The 20,662-nt window shown below is 31.6% G+C and overlaps 2 protein-coding genes across 2 annotated transcripts; both read left to right on the forward strand.

Annotated features, from left to right (window-relative positions):
* Positions 1–712: 712 nt before the first annotated feature.
* LOC140874271 (uncharacterized) lies at positions 713–4,534 on the forward strand. The gene is made up of 4 exons (XM_073277546.1): positions 713–755; positions 1,245–1,649; positions 3,160–3,200; positions 3,289–4,534. Exons 1-4 carry the CDS (start codon positions 713–715, stop codon positions 4,159–4,161), a joined length of 1,362 nt encoding a protein of 453 aa, XP_073133647.1. The 3' UTR covers positions 4,162–4,534.
* Positions 4,535–18,670: 14,136 nt separating this feature from the next.
* Positions 18,671–20,438, forward strand: LOC140876056 (transcription factor MYB105-like). Its single transcript, XM_073279911.1, has 3 exons — positions 18,671–19,344; positions 19,415–19,798; positions 19,985–20,438. Exons 1-3 carry the CDS (start codon positions 19,065–19,067, stop codon positions 20,200–20,202), a joined length of 882 nt encoding a protein of 293 aa, XP_073136012.1. The 5' UTR covers positions 18,671–19,064; the 3' UTR covers positions 20,203–20,438.
* The last annotated feature ends 224 nt before the right edge of the window (positions 20,439–20,662 follow it).

Here is a 20,662-nt window from a genome sequence, read left to right on the forward strand (position 1 = left end):
TTCATTTGTGATGAAAAACACAATTGAGTTGAGAGAAAAATATTATAAAATGTAAAGTTTGATATATTTTGAGTTTTGAAATTTTTACTTTTTACCATATATTTTTACTTTTTCACAACAAAAAAGACATTGTTTACATGAAATATTTTCAAATTATTAAAGGAGAGGATCTAAAAGTAAAATAATAGAAAGAAAAGGGGCACAAATATAAACTATAATAAAGTCAGGGGCAGATTGCAATAGTGGCTGTGGCGCCTCTCCCCGTTAAATTAGGGTTCTTATACTTCGTTCTCACACGCAGAAATCAGAATGACTCTCTTCGGACATACTTTTTGTCTTTACATAAATTGTAAGTTCACTGAAACGCATATACTTCAAACAAATATTGTTGGTTGTGTAAAGTTCAGTTCTTTGTCTGGGTGCTACTTTTTTTTTTTTTTTTTTCATTTTAATAGTTAATTTCTATTTATGGTTGCAGTTGTTTTGTGATTGGGTTATTTAGTTATTTTAGAAAGTTGGAATTGTTGAGGGTCTGTTTCAGTTACGAGCTCCAATGATTGGAAATTATTAAGTGCTCTTTATTTTTTTTGAAGTAAAAGAATATTGTTGTTGGTGATTATCTTTTGTTTTAGGATTTTTATTCTTTATATGAAGTCCCTCGCACCTAACTCATGTGCTTCTTTCAAGTTTTATTCTTTTCGATTTGTTTATCATGGTGGTGTTTCTTGGTGTTATATTTACAGAGGAAATGCGAGGTATGAGTTTGAAATATGCATCTTTAGCAGAAATTTTTGAAGGGCTTCTGGTTTAAATTATCGAGTGCAAAATTTTCAGTGCAGCGGATGATTTAATGTTCTTAGTTTTTTTTTTTTTTTTTATGTTTTTGGTCAAAATGGGTTGATGGATTTCATCTGTGCATCTAATTTTTGTGTTGCAGAAGGTTGATACTAGCATCATACTTTTGAAAGAGCTTGAAACCTTCAGTTTGTCTCCTTTGTCATTGCTATCTAGCTGCTGCATCTTTATATATATCTAAGCTCTATCCAGAGGTCAAAAGTCGTTAAGACTGGGGGGCTACCAGTGGTAATTTTTGCAGAATTTGGTGTGACCACTTGATGCAGTTTTTAATATTGGGTGACCTTCTTCCAGAAGAAGTAAATCATACCCCTCATGTCCTTTGAACTTTGGAAAGTTTTGGGATCAGTGGTAGGAAGTGTTGCTGGTTCTTGAATATTTCTAGTGAGTGTTGTCAAAGATAGCTAAAACGGGGTCGCTTTGTTGTGTGGCTGCAAGGCCACATGGATCCAATGCAACAAGCAGAGACTGGTCTGTTGGGCCCCATGAGCCGTACTGGAGAACTAACACAAGCTTTTCACCACCACCGTCCAGATGGGATTTTAGATTTCAGGCCGAAGCTCATTCATTTGGTTCCCACGATGGTATTCAGTTGTATGGGTCTTCTGCATCGTCAAACAGCCGAGGTAGTCGAAGCTGGGTGAGAGGGAACAATCTAGCAAATCATCAGTTTTTGGTATCTGATGGAATTGGTCCATTTTATAGTAGTCCATCTGACATTTCTCCTGCGCAGCAATGGACTCCTCCAGCAATACAAGAAATCAGCACGGATGATTATGGTACTTCGAGAGGAGGTATGTATACAAGTCAATTTTTTCATCTTGACCCACCTGCAGTTTATGTTCTCTTCTCCTAAAAGAATTGATTAAGAGCTCAATACATGATGGTGAAGTATTATGCTGCAAGACTAAAACCAGTGCAAGTGGTTTTTTAAGCAGGCTCAGAAAACATTTTGGCCATTGTACAAATTATTTGGTGTATGGAATGGGATGGGGTCACATTTTCCTTCGTCTAATTTATACGACACACCCATCTTCACTCAACTCCCACCACAACTTACATGCACCCTCTTTTCTCTTAATCAGAGAACAAAGACGTCTATCTATCTATTCATAATTTCAGTCAATCAGCCTGTTCGGGAAATGCTTTTCCTGAGCTTGTGAATTTGCCTTGCTTTCCAGATTGGAAAGTCTGACACTAGCAATCAAGAAGAATTTCAGCAACCTTCAGTTTGGGTAGCCTTGTGTCTCATTGAAAACTCAATAGCTCCCCTGTTATGTCTTGTTTTGAGCTTGTGTTACAGCCACCATCTATCAAAACCACAAACTAATAGTCATTTTAAAACTTGTGTGTTTCACTGGTAGTATGTATTGTTTCCAGTCATCACAAGTAAGCACTGATGCTCTGTTGCGACCCTGTAATGATTCAACAGAGAAGTAACGAAGGAGACAAGCAAACAAAAAGGAAATCAACATAATAGAGTTTCTAATATATTGATATGCTATAATTTTTCCAGAGTTGCCTCTGTACAAGGAATTTCAATTCCTTCAATTTCCTAGCAAAAGCTAGTTAAACAAGATAAAACAGAATAATCGACCCTTCAACTCTAGCCTACTCGTGTCTTTTATAATCCCTCTTTGCCCTTCCCCAGGTCACTATTTCTAGAACCAACTTATGGACTAAAAAATCACTGGGACCCAATTTATTTAGGCCCATTACAATACTTATTCTTGAATCTTGACTAATCAAATCGCTAAACTTGGGCTCCTAACATGCTCTTTCCATCAGGAGGAGAAAAGGAGAAGCAAATGTTCCCGAAGTGTAGTTTTGCAGTGCATTCTCTCTCTAGAACAACTCGTTGACATATACATTTTTTTGTTTCGGAAATTGTTGCCATGACACTAAAATCAAGTTTGGATGCTTAGTTAAAATTATTCTCGATATTGCTTTTATGCATTGTTTTGCTTTACGCTCCCTTGACAGGGGTGCTTAAATTTCCATTTCAAGGCAATTTTCTTTAGCTTGTCTCTATTTTAGTATTGCTGAGAGCTTACATCCTTTAACTGCAATAGGAGCTTTGCCGTCCAGTGACTTTTTTAATTTTTTTAATTAGATGGAATGAGAGCCTCGCTTTTTATGGTTATATGTGATGTAGGATAATTGCTCTTGGCTACTCTTAAAACCCATAATAGTGCTTTATTATGCTCTGATTGAGATTACGCTGAATCTCATTCACATTACAGGCTTTTTACTTCTTAACGATTACAGGATGATAATAGTTTGTATTTTGTCTTACTTTGCCAGATGTAGTTCTGAGGCCGTTGTCCTTTTCACCAACCATGGAGGTATACCTAGTTGTGCCTATGTTCAAACTTCTCTTGTTATTTATGCCAGATGTGACCTTTTGATGAAAAGATAAAATTACATTTACAGGGAACATCGGTAGCTAGGGATAGTGGAGGTTCGACTTCATCTCGATCGGACAGTAGTTGTGATTATGAGTCCATGGTCAAGTCACATTCCTCTCATCGGAACTTTGCCAATCGCCGGTGCTTTACACCAAAAGCAATTCACCCTTTGTCGTTTCCATCAGAAACAATACCAACTCGACAAATTTCTAATATAGCCCCTACTGGCATTTCAGAACCCGGTGCTGTCACTCCGCGAAGAGGCAGACAACATTTGAGCAGTGCTAGTGGTAGTGTCGACCTCTCTGAAATATCTGAGCCATTTGAATATGACCCTTCCAACACTTCTCGTAGCCCTGCAGATCGTTTCAAATGTGGATTGTGCGAGAGGTTCCTTTCACAAAGATCACCTTGGGGTTCCGGAAGGATAGTCAAAAGTGGAGACATGCCAGTTGCTGGAATCCTTTCTTGTCGTCACGTGTTCCACGCCGAGTGTTTGGAGCAAACAACACCAAAAGGACATAAAAACGACCCCCCATGTCCCATATGTGCGAAAATTGAAGAAGAAAATTTAACCGACCAGCCAATCTTTTCCAAATTGAGAGGTAGTTTCCCTCGGCTCAAACCTTTCAGCGAAGATGGTCCATCAAGGCCGTGGGGCTGTGCTCAAGCTGGAGATTGTGTCGAAGGGGCGTTGCACAACCCTACTCGGAACACATTGCTGTCTCTTAATCGGAACCGGTTTAAGAAGAATTACTCCTTAAAGATCAATCCTGACCGAGAATTCCCAGGGAAAGCAAGGAAAACTGGCTCTTTTTCTTCACAGTTATTTATCGGATCTGTCGAACGAGGATCCATTGATGCCTCGAATACGACAGGTAAATCGAGTTTGAACTGATGCCAAGGTTCTGTCGGATGATGTTTCGAGGATGAGGATCTTGCCTGGTGTTTAGTAAACTTCGTATCGCGTACGAGCTAGAAAATTTGATTGTGTTTTGCACTTATCCATTGTTGTTTGGGCTTCATTGTAAAGTTCTTATGTCGTCTCAGGATTGATCCTCTTGTCCATCTGCATCTGAATTCTCATCAATGTAACCCTGTGATACTAATATTTTATGCATCCAACTCCCCGAGCTTGCGGGTTTTACTTATATATAAGTATGTCTCATTTGAGGCGGTCTCACGATTCATATTTACAATAAAAAGTTTTCATAGGTCTAATCGAATGAGAGATATCTCACAAGAACTTGACTTGTTAGACTGTTTCATAGGAATTTTTGTATAAGTTCGTCGTATCAAATGTGTTGCTTGTATGATTTACTTTATAAATAATTAATTCAAGTTTTTAAACTATTTCACAAATGGATATTTACCATATTTGGCATGTCTGTATTTCTGTTCCATAAATTCAATTTGTTTTTTTTTTTAATTGTAACCCGTGTTTAGTGTTTGCCACGAACTCTCACCGCTTCTTTTTGATGGGTCGTGTTTAATTATAATTTTATAAAATTAAAATAAATGGCACTGATTAATATTCAATATTCTTGATAAACAATTGAATCGAAACCATTCTTTGTACTGCTTCTAAGATCAAGCAGTTACATATATACCAAAAGTTATGGATTTTGATTAAGCGTCAAACATTTGATGTGAGAGCATGTCATTATATAAAAATAATGGTTTGTTTTTTTAAAAAGAGAGTTATAACTTTCGGTACCACAACATTAACTTGATCTTACTTTGTAGGACAAAGATTCAGATTGTTTAATTAATTCAATGTACTAAAATAATTTAAAGGCCGTACACGAATACACGATATAGGTAAAATATATATAAATTTCATTCATGTATATATATATATATATATATATATATATATATGTGTGTGTGTGTGTGTGTGTGTGTGTATATATATATATATATGCATATAGGTAAAATATATATCTATATCTATATTTCTATATTATATATTAAGTAAGAGCAAACGGTCTCTTGGTTACGTTTCACACGCAAAAGTATACTATATAAAATATAATTTTTTTTGGTTACGTTTCACACGCAATGCGTGTGCGATGCCGCAAGTATATATTATGGTGTGAAATTTTTAGTCTTGTATTTTACTTTGAATCAATTATAGACCTGTGACTATGATTCAATTTGGATACAAAAGTTGTAACTTAAAATAAAAGTAGTTTTGACATTTGGATAAATGTTGAAAATTGCTATTATTTAAATTTTTAAACAGAAGTAGAAGAAAACACATCATACCTAAATACATACGAGACTAAAAATCGATGTCTCCCCTCTTATTTATATATATACTAGTATTTCGATGCACGCGTTGCGTGCTTATACATTTCGTTTTTTTAACGAAAAAAATAAATAATAAATTGTAAAATTAAAAAATAATAAAAATATAACGTTTTTCTAAACAAATATTCACAAAAAATATATATATCTTATAAAGTGAGTGTCATTTTTGTAAATAAAATAATATCAAATGGCACAAAGTGAACTTTAATGGCTAAAAAAGGGAAAACCGTATAAAATGACTATTTTGCCCAATAATTTTGGTTTTATTGAAAATTAAGTTAGGAGATAATGGTAATTTCAAATCAAATTTCACCAATTAATTGAAAGTTTGTTAATTAGAGGGTCTCTACTTTAATAATGTAGTAAGATAAGTTGAGTCAAAGATGATTTTAAAGTAATTCAGACAAATATTATTATTATTATTAGTATTAGTATTATCTATCTATACCAATTATAAAAGTGTGAATCAATGTCAAAGTTTTTTCATTGTGTATTTTCAACTTTGTCTTTGGTTTGTACACACTTGATAAATTTTGTGAGGATGTTTTTGTAAAATCAATTATTATGATAAGATCAAAATTGACAAAGTGTGTTCATATTAGATAAGGATTTAGTTTCCAAAAAGATTGAAATACCAAATATTTTGGTTTTTATTTACTTGTAGATAAAGTGAACAAATTATTTTCACAATTTTTTTAAAAAAATTCCACAAAATTTTTAATTAAATATTATTCAGTTTTCTAAAAGATTGTAACATCAAAATATTTTTTTTATTTGTTTGTAGACTGAATGAACAGATTTTTTCAAAAAAAAAAATCTTACGTATTTAAATTTGTGTAAGACCCTATTGAGCTAAATAATTATATCATGATTTCATAAATAGAAGATGATAACATATCATAATGCAGTTGAGAATGATGAAATTATTGTTATTATTGAAAATAAAGATTTTTAGTAAGAAAAAGTACTGTCCGTTCAACAAAAAAAATAAAATAATAACGATACAAAAAAAATCTTATGTATTTAAATTTTTGTAAGGTCTCATTGAGCTAAATAATTATATCATAACTTCATAAATAGAAGAGGAGAACATACCAGAATGCAGTTGTGAATGATGAAATTATTGTTATTATTGCAAGTAAAGATTTTTAGTAATAAAAAGTGTTCGTCTAACAAAAAAATAAAACAATAATGATAAAAAAATACAAATGATTGATGGAGACATCATTACAAGAAGTGCTATTAAAAATGATAAAAATATTGATTTTTTCATAGAGAATAAAAAGCGTATGGTAAATGAAAAAAATAGTGAAAAAAAGAAAAATCCAAAATATAAAAGAAAAAATATTTGCACAATAATTTAAATTAAAGTTTAGAATACATTAAATCGCAAGTGAATTTTATTAGTTATTTATATATCAGTGACTACGGTTTGAGGCAAAATTTTCCACATTGGGCAGTAAATTAGGTAACGCAGAGTTAGCGGTAAATAGACACATACTTATATAATTTCTTTGGATTGCATGGGGGGATTGTACGGATGATTAAAGGGTTTCAAAAATCTGTCCCTCCAATTGCTACAAAGGACAAAACCCTAGCTAATTTCAGTTAGCTAGGGCAGTACTGATGCCACCATATCCTGACACTACTGCTGATTACATTATTAATCAATGCCTTCTTAATTAATTATTTTTCTTAATTAATTTGAATGAATATTAAATAAAGTTCTTGAAAATGACATATGCTCGTGTACCTTGATCTCAACTTAGATTTTACAGTCACTCTATGGATCGTTAACATATGTGTTGGATCGATTCCTCGGGTTTCGGTATTTGTGCTGTTTAAGTATTATAAGAACTATTTTTGCAATTCGACCATGAAAGATAACAAGCCTTGGGTATATATATATATATATATATAATAATAATAATAATAAATAAATAAATAAAATGCGTGAGTAGTGAGAAATAATGGAAGGCGAGGTTGAAGGAAAACATACTATATCAAGCAATACAAGAAAGAGTAATAATATCCTTGACATGTCGAATGATGATTTTGGGACAAGATGTTCTTTATTGTATGTAGTCTACTAGTATAGGCGCATGACCATATCTTAATATATAACATTTCATTAAAACTTTTCAAATTAAAGTAATTAACTTGGTCAGTCTAATAAATAGACAAAAAGAATAAGTCTCATGTGATACATTTGGGTCAATCGTGCTCATAATATTTATAAAAAAATAATCACAAAATTTCTTATGAGATGGTCTCACAGGTAAATTTTGTGAGACAGATCTTTTAATTGAGTCAATCATAATAATGTGCTACTTTTGATGTTAAAAATATTATTTTGTATTGTAAATATGGGTATGATTGACCCGTCTCACATATAAAGATCCATGAGATCGTCTCACAAGAGACCTACTCAAAAACAATATTTTTCATAGGCGATCCAAATAAAATATTCTTCCTACAAAATTGACTTATGAGTAGAGGTGTCAAAATGGGCTAGGTCCGTCGGGTTGGCCCGCCCCGCCATACAAAATAGGTGGGTTGGGTTGACGATTTCTCAACCCGCCTAAAATTGGGTCGGCTCGCCCCGCCTAGTGGTGGGTTGCGGGTTGACCCGCCAAATTACACGTAGGCCCGCTGGTTTGGCCCGCCCCGCTACCTAAAATAGATGAGTTGGGTTGATATTTTCCCAACCCGCATAAAAGGTGGGTCGGCCCGCCCCGCCCCGCTTAATGATGGATTGCGATAGATTGTGGGCCGGTCATCCTGCTGGCCCGTTTTGACATCTCTACTTATGAGACAATTTTCACACGAGTTTTTATGAGACAAAAATGATTCTCTTTTCTATTCCAATAAATTTATTATTTATCACTTTTAACTATCGTATTATATATATATATATATATATATATATTCAATTCAAAAATAATTTAAATCTCAATTTAGATTTTGACATAATATAAATTATCTATGCATGAGAATTCTCTCGTATGTAGATTACTGATTTTTAATTATTGATATTCAAGTAATGCTTCATCGATTAAAAAAAATTCTACTTTAATAAAATAATAAGATGCATCGTGAGTAACATCCTTGTGCGATGTTTCATGAACCGGGGTATCTCAAATTGGGAGACAGTTGGAAACTAGGCTTAGGATACCATGCAAGTGGTCGATGTGATAGATTTACTCCTCAAATTCTTGTCGGAAAATTGAACGAAAGGGACACAAAATTGAGTTGAAAAACTTTTCGAACAGAAGAGGTCGCATTCAAGCATGCAAAAGTGCACGCTCGAGCGCGCCTCGCCGAAGTAAAGAGGGCCGGGCAGATAATCGCGCGCTCGAGCGCGCCTGGCCGTGCTCCAGTGCGTGGTTTTGCACGTTGGAGCGCGAGCCATGCTGCCTGGGATTCCAGGCAGCGGTTTTCCTCCGAATGAATGTATCTTTTCGGGCTATTCTTTTATACATGATGGAATAACTGTTGTGGTAATATATACACTCATTCTAATGTGCATAAGAACAATATCGATATGTGATATAAGCGGTTTTTTACATAAGGTTGCTTCCTTCAACGAAAAGTCGTGTTCTTTAACACAAAATCTTGATTGTTTATATAAACAATCTCCTGTCTGCATTATAGAATATACAACACACAAGATCATACATATATTATCCTGCACAATTTCTCTTCTATTCACTTAAAAGTTTCGCATACAAGAGTTCATATAAATCAAGTAATTGTCGTGCTTCGATTGCTTGATAAACAAAAGTCGTTGTATCTTAGAGACGATTTCTGATACCGGTTTAGCACATTATAACCAGATAATTTCGTCTTGCGAATAGAGAATTATACTCTTGCTTCAACAATCTTTTTCGTTACATCAATCTACATACACTTCCAACAAGAGTTGATATCCTTGATAACAATTCTTGGGTGTCCACCCTCATCAGACTACGGATTTTATATTAAGTCGTATGGTATATGCTTATACTACCACGCACACGCATACGCACACGCACACATTACCATGTATATGAAAGAATGATATTATGTAATTAATAAAAAGCATCGAATATTCATATAACAATACTTTAATATGCTATATAATATATAATTCTATGTTACACTTAGAATATCTATACGTATATGATATGGTAAAATTTTTATGCTCACGGCTCTCCGTATGTACATAACAGGGAAGGGTGATAATGTGGGGGGCCCGCAGGGTTGGAATTCACATAGAAGTACTATAATATATTAAATCATATAATAATTATATAATAGCTAGTACTGTTCTCACATTCTGTAAGCAACAAACACCTGCAAAAATTGAGGGGTTCATTTACCCATCAACTCAATTATACACACACAATGACTTGTTCACATCTTAAAAAACATGGGAATGTGTGGAACTAAATTTACCCACCTTTTTTCACCTCTTATGTTATTTGTTGTAGTAATTCAAATAATATTATCTATCATAGACTAAATAGAGAAATAATTTGAAAAGAAAAGCATATAATATATATTTTTTACAAAAAGTCATGTTATTGTTCTGTCAGGCCCCGATCGATATCGATTTTGAACTTTGATGAACGTTTTTTTTTTGTCAAAAGCAATAATGATTTTTTACTTTTAAACATTCTAATTTATTTTTTTAAAATAAAATATTTAGTATAAATAGTAAGTAGTTCATTTTTTTGAAATGGAAAGTTGTTGATACTTGATTGAATAGCTCACCTGTCGTCCATCGTTGCACGTCACATCGACTATCGAGTAGACGCTTACTTCTATGACAGCATTCTTAGGACAGTTTAATTAGTTGGCCCTATCTTTTCTTGTATATATTATTCATAGAATAATTTTGTTTTATCTAAATTCTCTCCATATATAATTTGTCGAAGTTTTGGCTTTGTTCTACCCAAAAAAAAAATCAAATTTATCAAAGTTCTTACTTTGTGATGTTGTTCGATTGATTTTTGTCGTGAATTGTCAAAGACGATCGAGTAGTTTGAATTTTTTTTTGAATTCAATTGTTATATCATAAATTTTTGTTACTAGTTTTAATAAGTTAGGGGTGAATTTCACATTCGTTACTTGTTTCAAAGATCAGGAAATATTGTTTGGATAATTTTGTTCATTGAATCGAGGTGCGACTAGATCAAAGTTCGTGTCGGACTCACAGATGTATAAGACTGTAAGTATAAGATTGGTTAATTTGATCTACATCTACAATGAAAAACGATAACTTTAACATAAAAAGTAATCCGGTCTTAAATATATATAAGATTACTCACATATCAACCTATATACGAACGTGTCAAATAAGATTTTTTTTTTTGTTATTCAGACCATCGTTTTCCAAATAGATCTGTATCTATTTAAATAATTTAGGTTCTTCTTAACAAGGAAATTGACTGGCAAGGATATTTGTTGAGATCTATATAAATTTTATATATCGCAATCAGAATATCGTAAGTAATCTGCTTAAATTATCATAACAAATATCGAACGAATGGATAATTAATTTAATACCCAAACTGTGTAAAAAAAATATATCGAAAGAACAATATATGTATTAAGTTATTGTAAGGTTCAAATAAATTTGATTTGTGACTCGAATGATGAGTCAGATAGATAGTGACTATGCTTTTATTCAATTTATAAAATGTCTATAACCCGTGGGGGCAAATCCTGGGGAAAAAATTTGATGGGCCGACTTAGGTAATTATTTTAGATTTTATAGTAACAAATCAAAGATTTTTCATTAGTAGAATATGGATATCACCTGCTCCTCTTGCTGAGACGAAAATATATAGTGGATCCCCACCAAGAAAAAGTAATGTAATATAATGTGGTTAAATAAAATAAATCATTTGTATTATCCTTTGTCTTTAAATGATCTCTTTTTTCCCCTTCATGCATGGCATCTGCTTCTTCTAACGAGTTTTTGTCAGGTCGCTGTTTCTTGGCCATTAATTTCTGGTTCCCACACAAATATATATATGTTTTAAATTTTAGTATTGTTATCGATAAATTTACCGTTTTAATTACTAACGGTCTCTTGATTATCGACGTGGCTTCTAACATGTTATCACTTCAATGAAAAATTAATAAAATAAAAAAACATGAAAATTGAAGGATTGAGTACTTAATCTTGAGAAAAAAATAAAAAACGTGTAAGTTACGGGGTAATAGGACATGCGAGTAATTAAGAGCTTAGAGGCAAATAAATTGTGAAGGGTAGTTGTGATAATGAAGATTAAGTTGGTAATATGTATATATAATAAAGTTTGATGGTGACAAGAACACTTGGGGGACTTGGGGAAGCGTGCTTTTAGGACAAAGTTAACTGACTTGCATTGTTTGATATCTAAATTTGATTGTGTGTGTACTGAAAATTGATGATGTTTTCTTGTTCTTATCTCTCTCTGCATTTGGCATCGCTGATTCCATAAATGATACAATCCCATTTTATAATTATTACTTGTTACATAACGTCAATTTGTCCACTTAGTCTCGTGTGTCTCTGTGTATGTATGAAAATGATTTATGTTTGGACATTAACTTTTTAAAATTTGTTTTGGTGAAATAATTTTTAATTTTTTGGTTATTTTGGTTTAATTGAATACATGACAACTTGACATGTCAGCATTTTTCAATGTCACGTCAATAATTAAACCAAAATAATAAAAATTTAAAAGTTATTATATCAAAATCAAACTTTAAAACTTTAATGTCAAAACATAGAACAAGTTAATGGACAAAAAACAATCAATTTTCCTATATATATGTTTATAACTATATATATATATAGACGATATCACATATTTATATTCATGAGAAAGGTTGATCGATCTATATCTTTAGTGAAAAATAATACATCTAACCAATATTTTTATAAACAGGCCAATGATCGAACCAATATACCTTAAAATAATGGTTCAATCGGTTGGATCAGTTCATCAAGAAGGTTGGTTTGAAACACTAGCTATTATGTTATATTAAATGATAAAATAATATGATCTGTTCGAAACACTGTTATATTATATATATTAAATAATAAAATAATATAGTAAATAAAATATCTTATATTTTAAAATTTTAAAATGTGTATATAAATAATGAAAATATATATTTACCAAATTTTGAAATTTAAACAACATACGTATAATCAAAATATCAAATATAATTTTATATATTTGAAAGAAAAAAATAAATCAAAATAAACTCAAATACTAAATAACATTGTTAATAAATTTTAAAATTTAATAACTATAAATATAACCAAAAATTAAATTTTAAATATTAGAAATAATTTTTCCTTCTTTTTAAAAGGATATAAAATATATATATATATATATATTTAAAAAGATGAATTGGTTCATGAACAAATTTCACCAGTTTGATCGCTAAAACGGTATATGGTCATGGTCCGGATCGAATTTTTTAATTGTTATCGATTTACGGTCAAACAGATCGATCTGGTACGATTTTAAAAACAATGCTTTTAACATTAAAAGTAACATTAATTTTTCATCCGTCATGTCGCATTGAAAATTAATCTAACATAATTGATCCATGAGACAGTTTTATAAGAACTTTTGATATACATTTAAAATGTTTTATTTTTCAGCACCGAAAATCTAGAGGTGGCTCCTACGGTCGTGTTCAAGATGTGGCTCCCGTCATGTAGCAACTACTTCGTATTCGTCCTCGCTTTACGAAAATAAATAACCCAAGTTGCTATAGAATTTCATTGTAACCCAATATAAACTCATTTTAAATATTTTATTTTTCCCATGTGGAACAAGGGTATCAAAATTTTTATTTTTAATTTTAAAAAATCATTTTATTGAATGTGGGGGAGATTTTGTACAAATATATCATTCATGCACTTAAATGTATATAACAAATTTTTTATTTTTATTTTGTATTTCACATGGCTCCAAAATAACACAGCATACCGAATCTCGCGGAATCAGTCCTACTTTTATGTTGTGGGTCATTCCTTTATATTATATCGATCTTCATCCTTTTGTTTTTCATGATGTATGTTGATGGGTAAATCAAATTACGGTTTGGCTCATTAAAAAATAGATAATAAATCGAAATATAAATATAAATATATAATATGGTTATTGTTTTCCTTTTAATTATTGTAGAAATCGAGTTAAATATAAGATTACAAAACTGCTTTAAATTTAATCATCCATCACCAAACGACGTTGTATATATAGTTAATATTTCTCATGAATCGATACGATGATATTGATCAATTTAATTTATATGACTCATAAATTGCGAGATAGAATAAAAGCATAAAATTCATGCAGATGAGTAAATATTCGATGTTACATCACCTCGACGAGTTATAATGTGAATATAGTTCGCATAATCGCATGTAATATATCATTATTTGGTTGATATATATCAAGAATAATAGTTAACAAATTTTGGAGAAACTAGAAGTGAAAAAAGTCGATTTAAACCCCTTTTCTTGTGTTTTTAAAAATATGTCAATTAATGAACAAATAATTATTATTATTTTAATTATATAGAAATCCGCATTCGTTATTTTTCTGTATGTATTTGGTGAACTTCCTAATAAATACATATTTGCGAACCATGTCAACCAGTTAAACTATGCTGAAAAACCTGTACTTTACATTAACGTTATCTGAAAACATATTCATAAGAAAAAAACTAATGATCAATCAACTATACAGTCAGTATTCAATATATGCCTCCTCGAGGAAAAAACATTGAAATTTTTTATAAGTTGTCCAAATTTATTTAAAATTTTTTGGTTGTATTAGATTAATATTGCTTTCTTGGGCTTTTATAATCATATTATTGTCAGATGTGTTCAGAAAATATTATTACTATGTACCATGACAATTATTACACTTATATTCACATTTTTATAATTACAAATTTTAATTATTTATTTTCTGGCTCTGTTCCTCAATATAACTAAAGAGAGATTTAATATATAACACACACAATGCATGTGTATAACAAGTTCGATAATAATAATAATAATAATAATAATAATAATAATAATAATAATAATGTAAATATGATCCTTATTCTATCTCAAAATAGATTTTTCTGATTTCCCCCCTTTAACTTTACATTTGATGAAAAATGTAAAATGACATGGGAAACTGCACACGTGCGGACAGGTCGTACGCACGTGCGATTGTAAGACAGTGTGATGAGGTGGTCGGTTTTGTACAACCAAATATAATTTAATCAAAATTATATATATATATGTGGTGAAAATGATAGTGAAATGGATGTACGTACATATGTCGATCAATTCAATAGAAAAATCCAAAAATTTTCACGTCCTTTGCCTGAAAGCAGACACACGTTTGGCCCTTGGGTGCCCCTAGTATAGCCCCCTTAATTTGTCCTCTTATATATATTTAATCGTAATAATATATAATAAAGATAACTAATATATTTATATATATATATATATATATATATATATATATAGAAATGATACCCTGCACACCTGTGGGTGCCTGCCAACGTGGCGCACCCATAACCACACAAATTTTTTTTACAAAAAATGGCTGACCAATCATGAACCGCCACGTAAGCGGTGTCCATGTTACCCTGCACCCCTAGGGTGCAGGGTATCAAAATTATATATATATATATATATTTATTATTCAAATATCCATACATACTCATATGACCAATAAGATAAAACTTTCATAAGACAATTAATTTTATGAAACGGATATCGGACGCAATACAATTTATTAAAAAATATTATTTTTTCTGTCTAAAGTATTACTTTTAATTATAAATATTGATTGGATCGATCCGTATTTTTTCTGTCTAAAGTATTACTTTTAATTATAAATATTGATTGGATCGATCCGTTTTACGGATATATAAATTCGTAAGATCGTGCGAAAATTGACAAACAATAGGACAAATACGTCATTTCCTGAATAAAAATTATAATTTTAACGTGGTGATGACCTACATAGAGATATATAAACAACGTTTTAAAACCTGCATCCGATAGAATGGCACCTCTCAACTTTCAACCTAGAAGCAATAGTTTTTTGCCTTGCGAAATTCCACCAAGGTCCAAATGACTTACCATCAAGATATTATTATGCAAATATTTTATCGTTATGTTATGTTTATTTGCCGGCACATATTAATTGATTATGCTCGAAAATTCGAAAGATGCAAGTATATTGATGCAAGAATATGTAGATTGTAGAATGTCAATGATGCAAACTCGGGTATTCACAGAAATTGAAGAAGAGTAATGATGACTTCAAAGACTGACTGATCTCGATTAAACTTATATGATTTTCACTCCATATTATCCTAATTAATCACCCTCATGCTCTTCTCATTATAATTTAAACACATGTCCTCACGTGTTTGCAGGTATATGAGCATAGGGTGAGACTATGCTCCAGGGGTCTTGTCTATGCTATTTCATTCGGACATTACTCGAATGGGGATTCAAGGGTTCAATTTTTTTTTGCAATTGAGATGTTCACGTGAACATCTCAAATGCAAAAAATTTGGGCCCTTGAATGCAACACATGGACACTACCCATGTGCTAATATAGACAGACCCGCTCTTAGGTTGACCTATATATACCTTAGTTAACTCATACAAATTTTCATGGAATATTACCACAATACGTTGATAATCCTAAGATTAGAAATCAACTGATCATTCTCAACTCCACCAGCTTCAACACTCGTTTCTAATTAACCGATCCCCAACTCCACAGTCGACCTCTCTGCTCAGCTATCCATCTTGTTCGACAAGTTATTCTCATTTTAATGTATCCACACATTTTGTATTGGTGGGGCACGAAGAATATTCGAGGCATTACCGGCCATTTATTATTTAAATTTTATAATAGCTAGTGTGAAATCAATTCTGTATCTTTGACACCAAATCAATATTTAATTTGCTATCTTTATGAATTCAGGTAGAAATCAATCCGTAAAAATAAATAGGAATTAAATCCCGAATTTGAAAATACAATATTAAAACTACATAATCTGTCAAATCAATTTAATGCAAATAATATTCTCTCCACAGTTTTTTGACTAAAATTTTTGGAGTTGATTGGAAATATTAAAGAAAATATATAGTACCATTTCTGCCATTCTTCCTTCTCATCTGCCAATATTAAATGGAAACGTCTGATATTGGGCATTTGGATGTTGTCCTTTAAATTTGACTGCTTCCAAATCTTGCTGCTTGATTTCCCTTCAATTATTTTCGCAGCAAATATTCTAATTAGTTACGGAAACCTATATTTATTAATTGTTCAATATTTTTAAAATTTTGTTTTTATCTGTTTTAATAAAAAAATTTTGTCGAAGGAGTATTATTAGAAGGAGAGTATTTAATTTTAATCCAAATTAATCATAAGTAGAGAAAATTACACATTTTAGTTTTATGAATTACATGCTGAGTTAGTTATAAACTTATAACATGTAATTTGTGTGGTACGAACCACGGGGGTTGCAAAGTATTCGACTCCATGCTTTGATGATATAATATGCAACATCTTGCGTGACCATTTGTAAGGTCTACATTTGTTTGTGTTTGTTTTTGTTTTCGTTTTTTGTGATTGTGCTTTTTTGTATTAAAAATTTTCGATCTTAATCTTATATCTTTCAATTTATGTCAATTTTGCTCATTTTTTTCGTAAAAATATTGGCGTAACACTATATTCCAATCAACACAACATGAAAAAATACTTAAAATTTTAATTCAATTTTATGGTGTTGTTGACATAACATTAAAAAATGCTAGATAACACTTGAAAATTTGAAATGATAACGTAACTATCAGAAAAATTGTCGACGTCACTGAGATCACATCAACAATCTTGCGAAAAAACTACAAACAAAGTTACATGACTAAGATCCGACTTAGCGAGTTAGAGGACACAAATAGAAAACAACGATAGCCTGAAATACTAAAAATTTAAAATTACTAGTTACAGAAAAAATTCCTACAAGAAATTTTGTTTTTTGTTTTTTTTTTGTTAAAAAATATTATGCTTGTTAGATGGGAATATTGGTGCATTCTACAAAATTAAGGTTTCTTTTACAAGTTAATGTTTAATTGTATCTATTGCTACTAAATAAATCAACCCAACATTTAAGAACAAGAATCCAAATACTTTAAATAATTTATTTGAAATAATAATTTAATTTAACATGCAAAAATTTTAAATTGATTGTACATGACATTTATCTCTCAAATAAATGCCTGAACGTCCCCGTAAAAATGATAGTCACATTTACTCTAATCTAACTTGCTGTCTCCCTTTCATACAACAATATATTTTTTTTAAAAAAATATTCATAGCTGAGATTTACATAAATAATATTAGAGAATCTTTTAGAAAACAAGAGAAATTCCATAGGTTTACATCTTTTTCACTGCATTGCTGAGGAAATTAACGTTAGCAATGTCCATCATGCATGGAAGCATTTTTTTTCTTAATCATGTCAACTGATGAAAATGAGTCTAAAATCCAAGAAAAAAAAAAAAGAAAGCAAATTAGTAAGCGAAATCATAAATTCACATACAACCATACAAAAATAAAAACACCTATTAAAAAATATATAAAAAAAATCGCAAGTTCATTAATAAAAGCATTTTGATAAAAGTATTTTTCAAATTTTTGATTTTTATCGTTGTGTTCCATTTTAAAAAATCATCTAATAAAACGTCTCAATTGTTCTTAAAAACCAATAATTCGAGAACACTTTTTAAAAAATATTGTCCAAACAAATATTTTATAAAGTTTTTTTTTCACTTACGAAACACAGAAAACAATTTTAAAACAGAGATCCAAACGAAACCATAATTTTTTTTTTTAAAAAAATAACCACATATAGGTAATTAGACAATTTTAATATATTTTTTTTATATACAATGTATATATAATAAAATAATTGGACAAAAAAATTTAATGTAGGTGAGCTTGGACACACACAGTTCCCTCTTTGCCAATGGCGATCCAAGTAAAAAGGTTTCTGTTACAAATACTTTCTTCTGTTCCCAACTTTCCACATTCCCACAGAGGAAATCCCATTACTTCATTTTCATTTTGCCTTTCTTCTCAATATCCCACAATCTGCCAAACCTCTCCCTTCTTCCCAAAATCTTTTACTTTCCCTTTTTTCTCTTCTCATTATCTCATCATCTATGGTGATGGATGACTCCGTAACAGTATTATAGCAGCACATAAGTTAAAAAACTCAAACTCAAACAAATATATATATATTAAACAAAACAAAACAAAAACAAAAAGAATAATTAATATTCTATATATATATTCTCATGAGTACTCTTGTTCTTCCTCCTCTGCTAAAGGTAAACTATTAGCTAGCTAGCATCAATCATATCTCCCATGGTGGGAATGGTGTTTGCAGACATTATATATATATATGGCTTCTCCAATATGTGATTCTTTCGATCTGAACACCACCTTGATTCATGAAGAAGAAGAAGAAGATGAAGAAGAAGAATCCAACATGCATGCATTGAGCACTACTACTACTACTACTACTACTACTACAACTACAAACAGTAATGCAGGCCAATCGAAGCACTCATGTGCTAGAGGACATTGGAGGCCTGCGGAAGATACAAAGCTTAAAGAACTTGTGGCGTTGTACGGCCCCCAGAACTGGAATCTTATTGCGGACAAGTTGGAAGGAAGATCAGGTACTACTGCATATATATATGTTCTTTCATTTCATTGATTCTCTTAATTGGTATATATGTTTTTTTATAGGGAAAAGCTGCAGATTGAGGTGGTTTAACCAGTTGGATCCGAGGATTAACAGAAGGGCTTTCACGGAAGAGGAAGAAGATAGATTAATGGGTGCCCACAGATTGTATGGCAACAAGTGGGCGATGATTGCAAGGCTTTTTCCAGGAAGAACAGACAATGCGGTCAAGAATCATTGGCATGTTGTGATGGCCAGGAAATACAGGGAGCAATCCACTGCTTATAATCGGAGGAGGAAAATGGGCCACTTCGTTTTCAACAAACCTCACCCTAATTCCTTCCCACCTACTTATAATGATTACGGCGGCGGAGGAACTCCTAGAAACAAAGGGTTTTGGGGGGCGGCGGCGGCGGCGGCGGCGGAGACATCTCATGGTTTCTTTCCTGGTACTGGGCATATATTCTCATTACATTTTCTGATCAGGCCTTATTTAAGTATAGGCTTAATATATAATTATCTTGGTTACGTGATACTAATCACGTTAACTCTGTTGAAAAGGATCAAAATCGGAGAATGACGGAATCGGTTATTATATTCACATTTTATTAATTAATTACTTGTTTAATTTACAGGGCAATATGGGACAAATCATGAGATGATGAAGATGAATATTTTCAACCCATATCATCACCACACCCAATTATTTACCGCAATCCAACGTACGGATTACGATTACTCCGGCGATGATTTCAGACCATCGTCCCAAGAAATCTCGGCCGTCGAGTCAGCTGAAGAAGGAATTGAACCGAAATTCATAGACTTTCTTGGAGTGGGAGCCTTGTCATCATGACACGTGAAAGAAATCGAAAGAGTGAAAGTTGGGTGTTTATTTTATTTTGCTTTTTCGTGTCATTATTGGTTAATAATAAATAAATATGCCAAATTCAGTATGTTAAGTTTCTTGCTAATGTGCCTGCCATTTTGTTTTTTGAGTTTCTGGGGTGGAAATAATTATGAGTGTGGAGATTCTTGGAGTTGGATGACATAGAAATGGACATTTTGATTACATTTTTTTCTTACTTTACATGGAAATTGTCCCGAAATGTGTAACAATAAAGTCCTGTCACTTTATTGTCTTACATTTTAGATCATTTAATATGTTTCATCGTTTGGAGTATTGTGAAATATGTAAAACAATTTAAAAATCCAAAGGCTCTCCAAAAAAACTACGTTAAAATGTACGTGTCGCATCTCTCTCTCTATATATATATATATATATATGGATTTGGAGAAATTAGTCGATTAAATTC

This window comes from Henckelia pumila, chromosome 1 (assembly GCF_033568475.1).
Source record: "Henckelia pumila isolate YLH828 chromosome 1, ASM3356847v2, whole genome shotgun sequence".
In the NCBI taxonomy this organism is placed as follows: Eukaryota; Viridiplantae; Streptophyta; class Magnoliopsida; order Lamiales; family Gesneriaceae; genus Henckelia; species Henckelia pumila.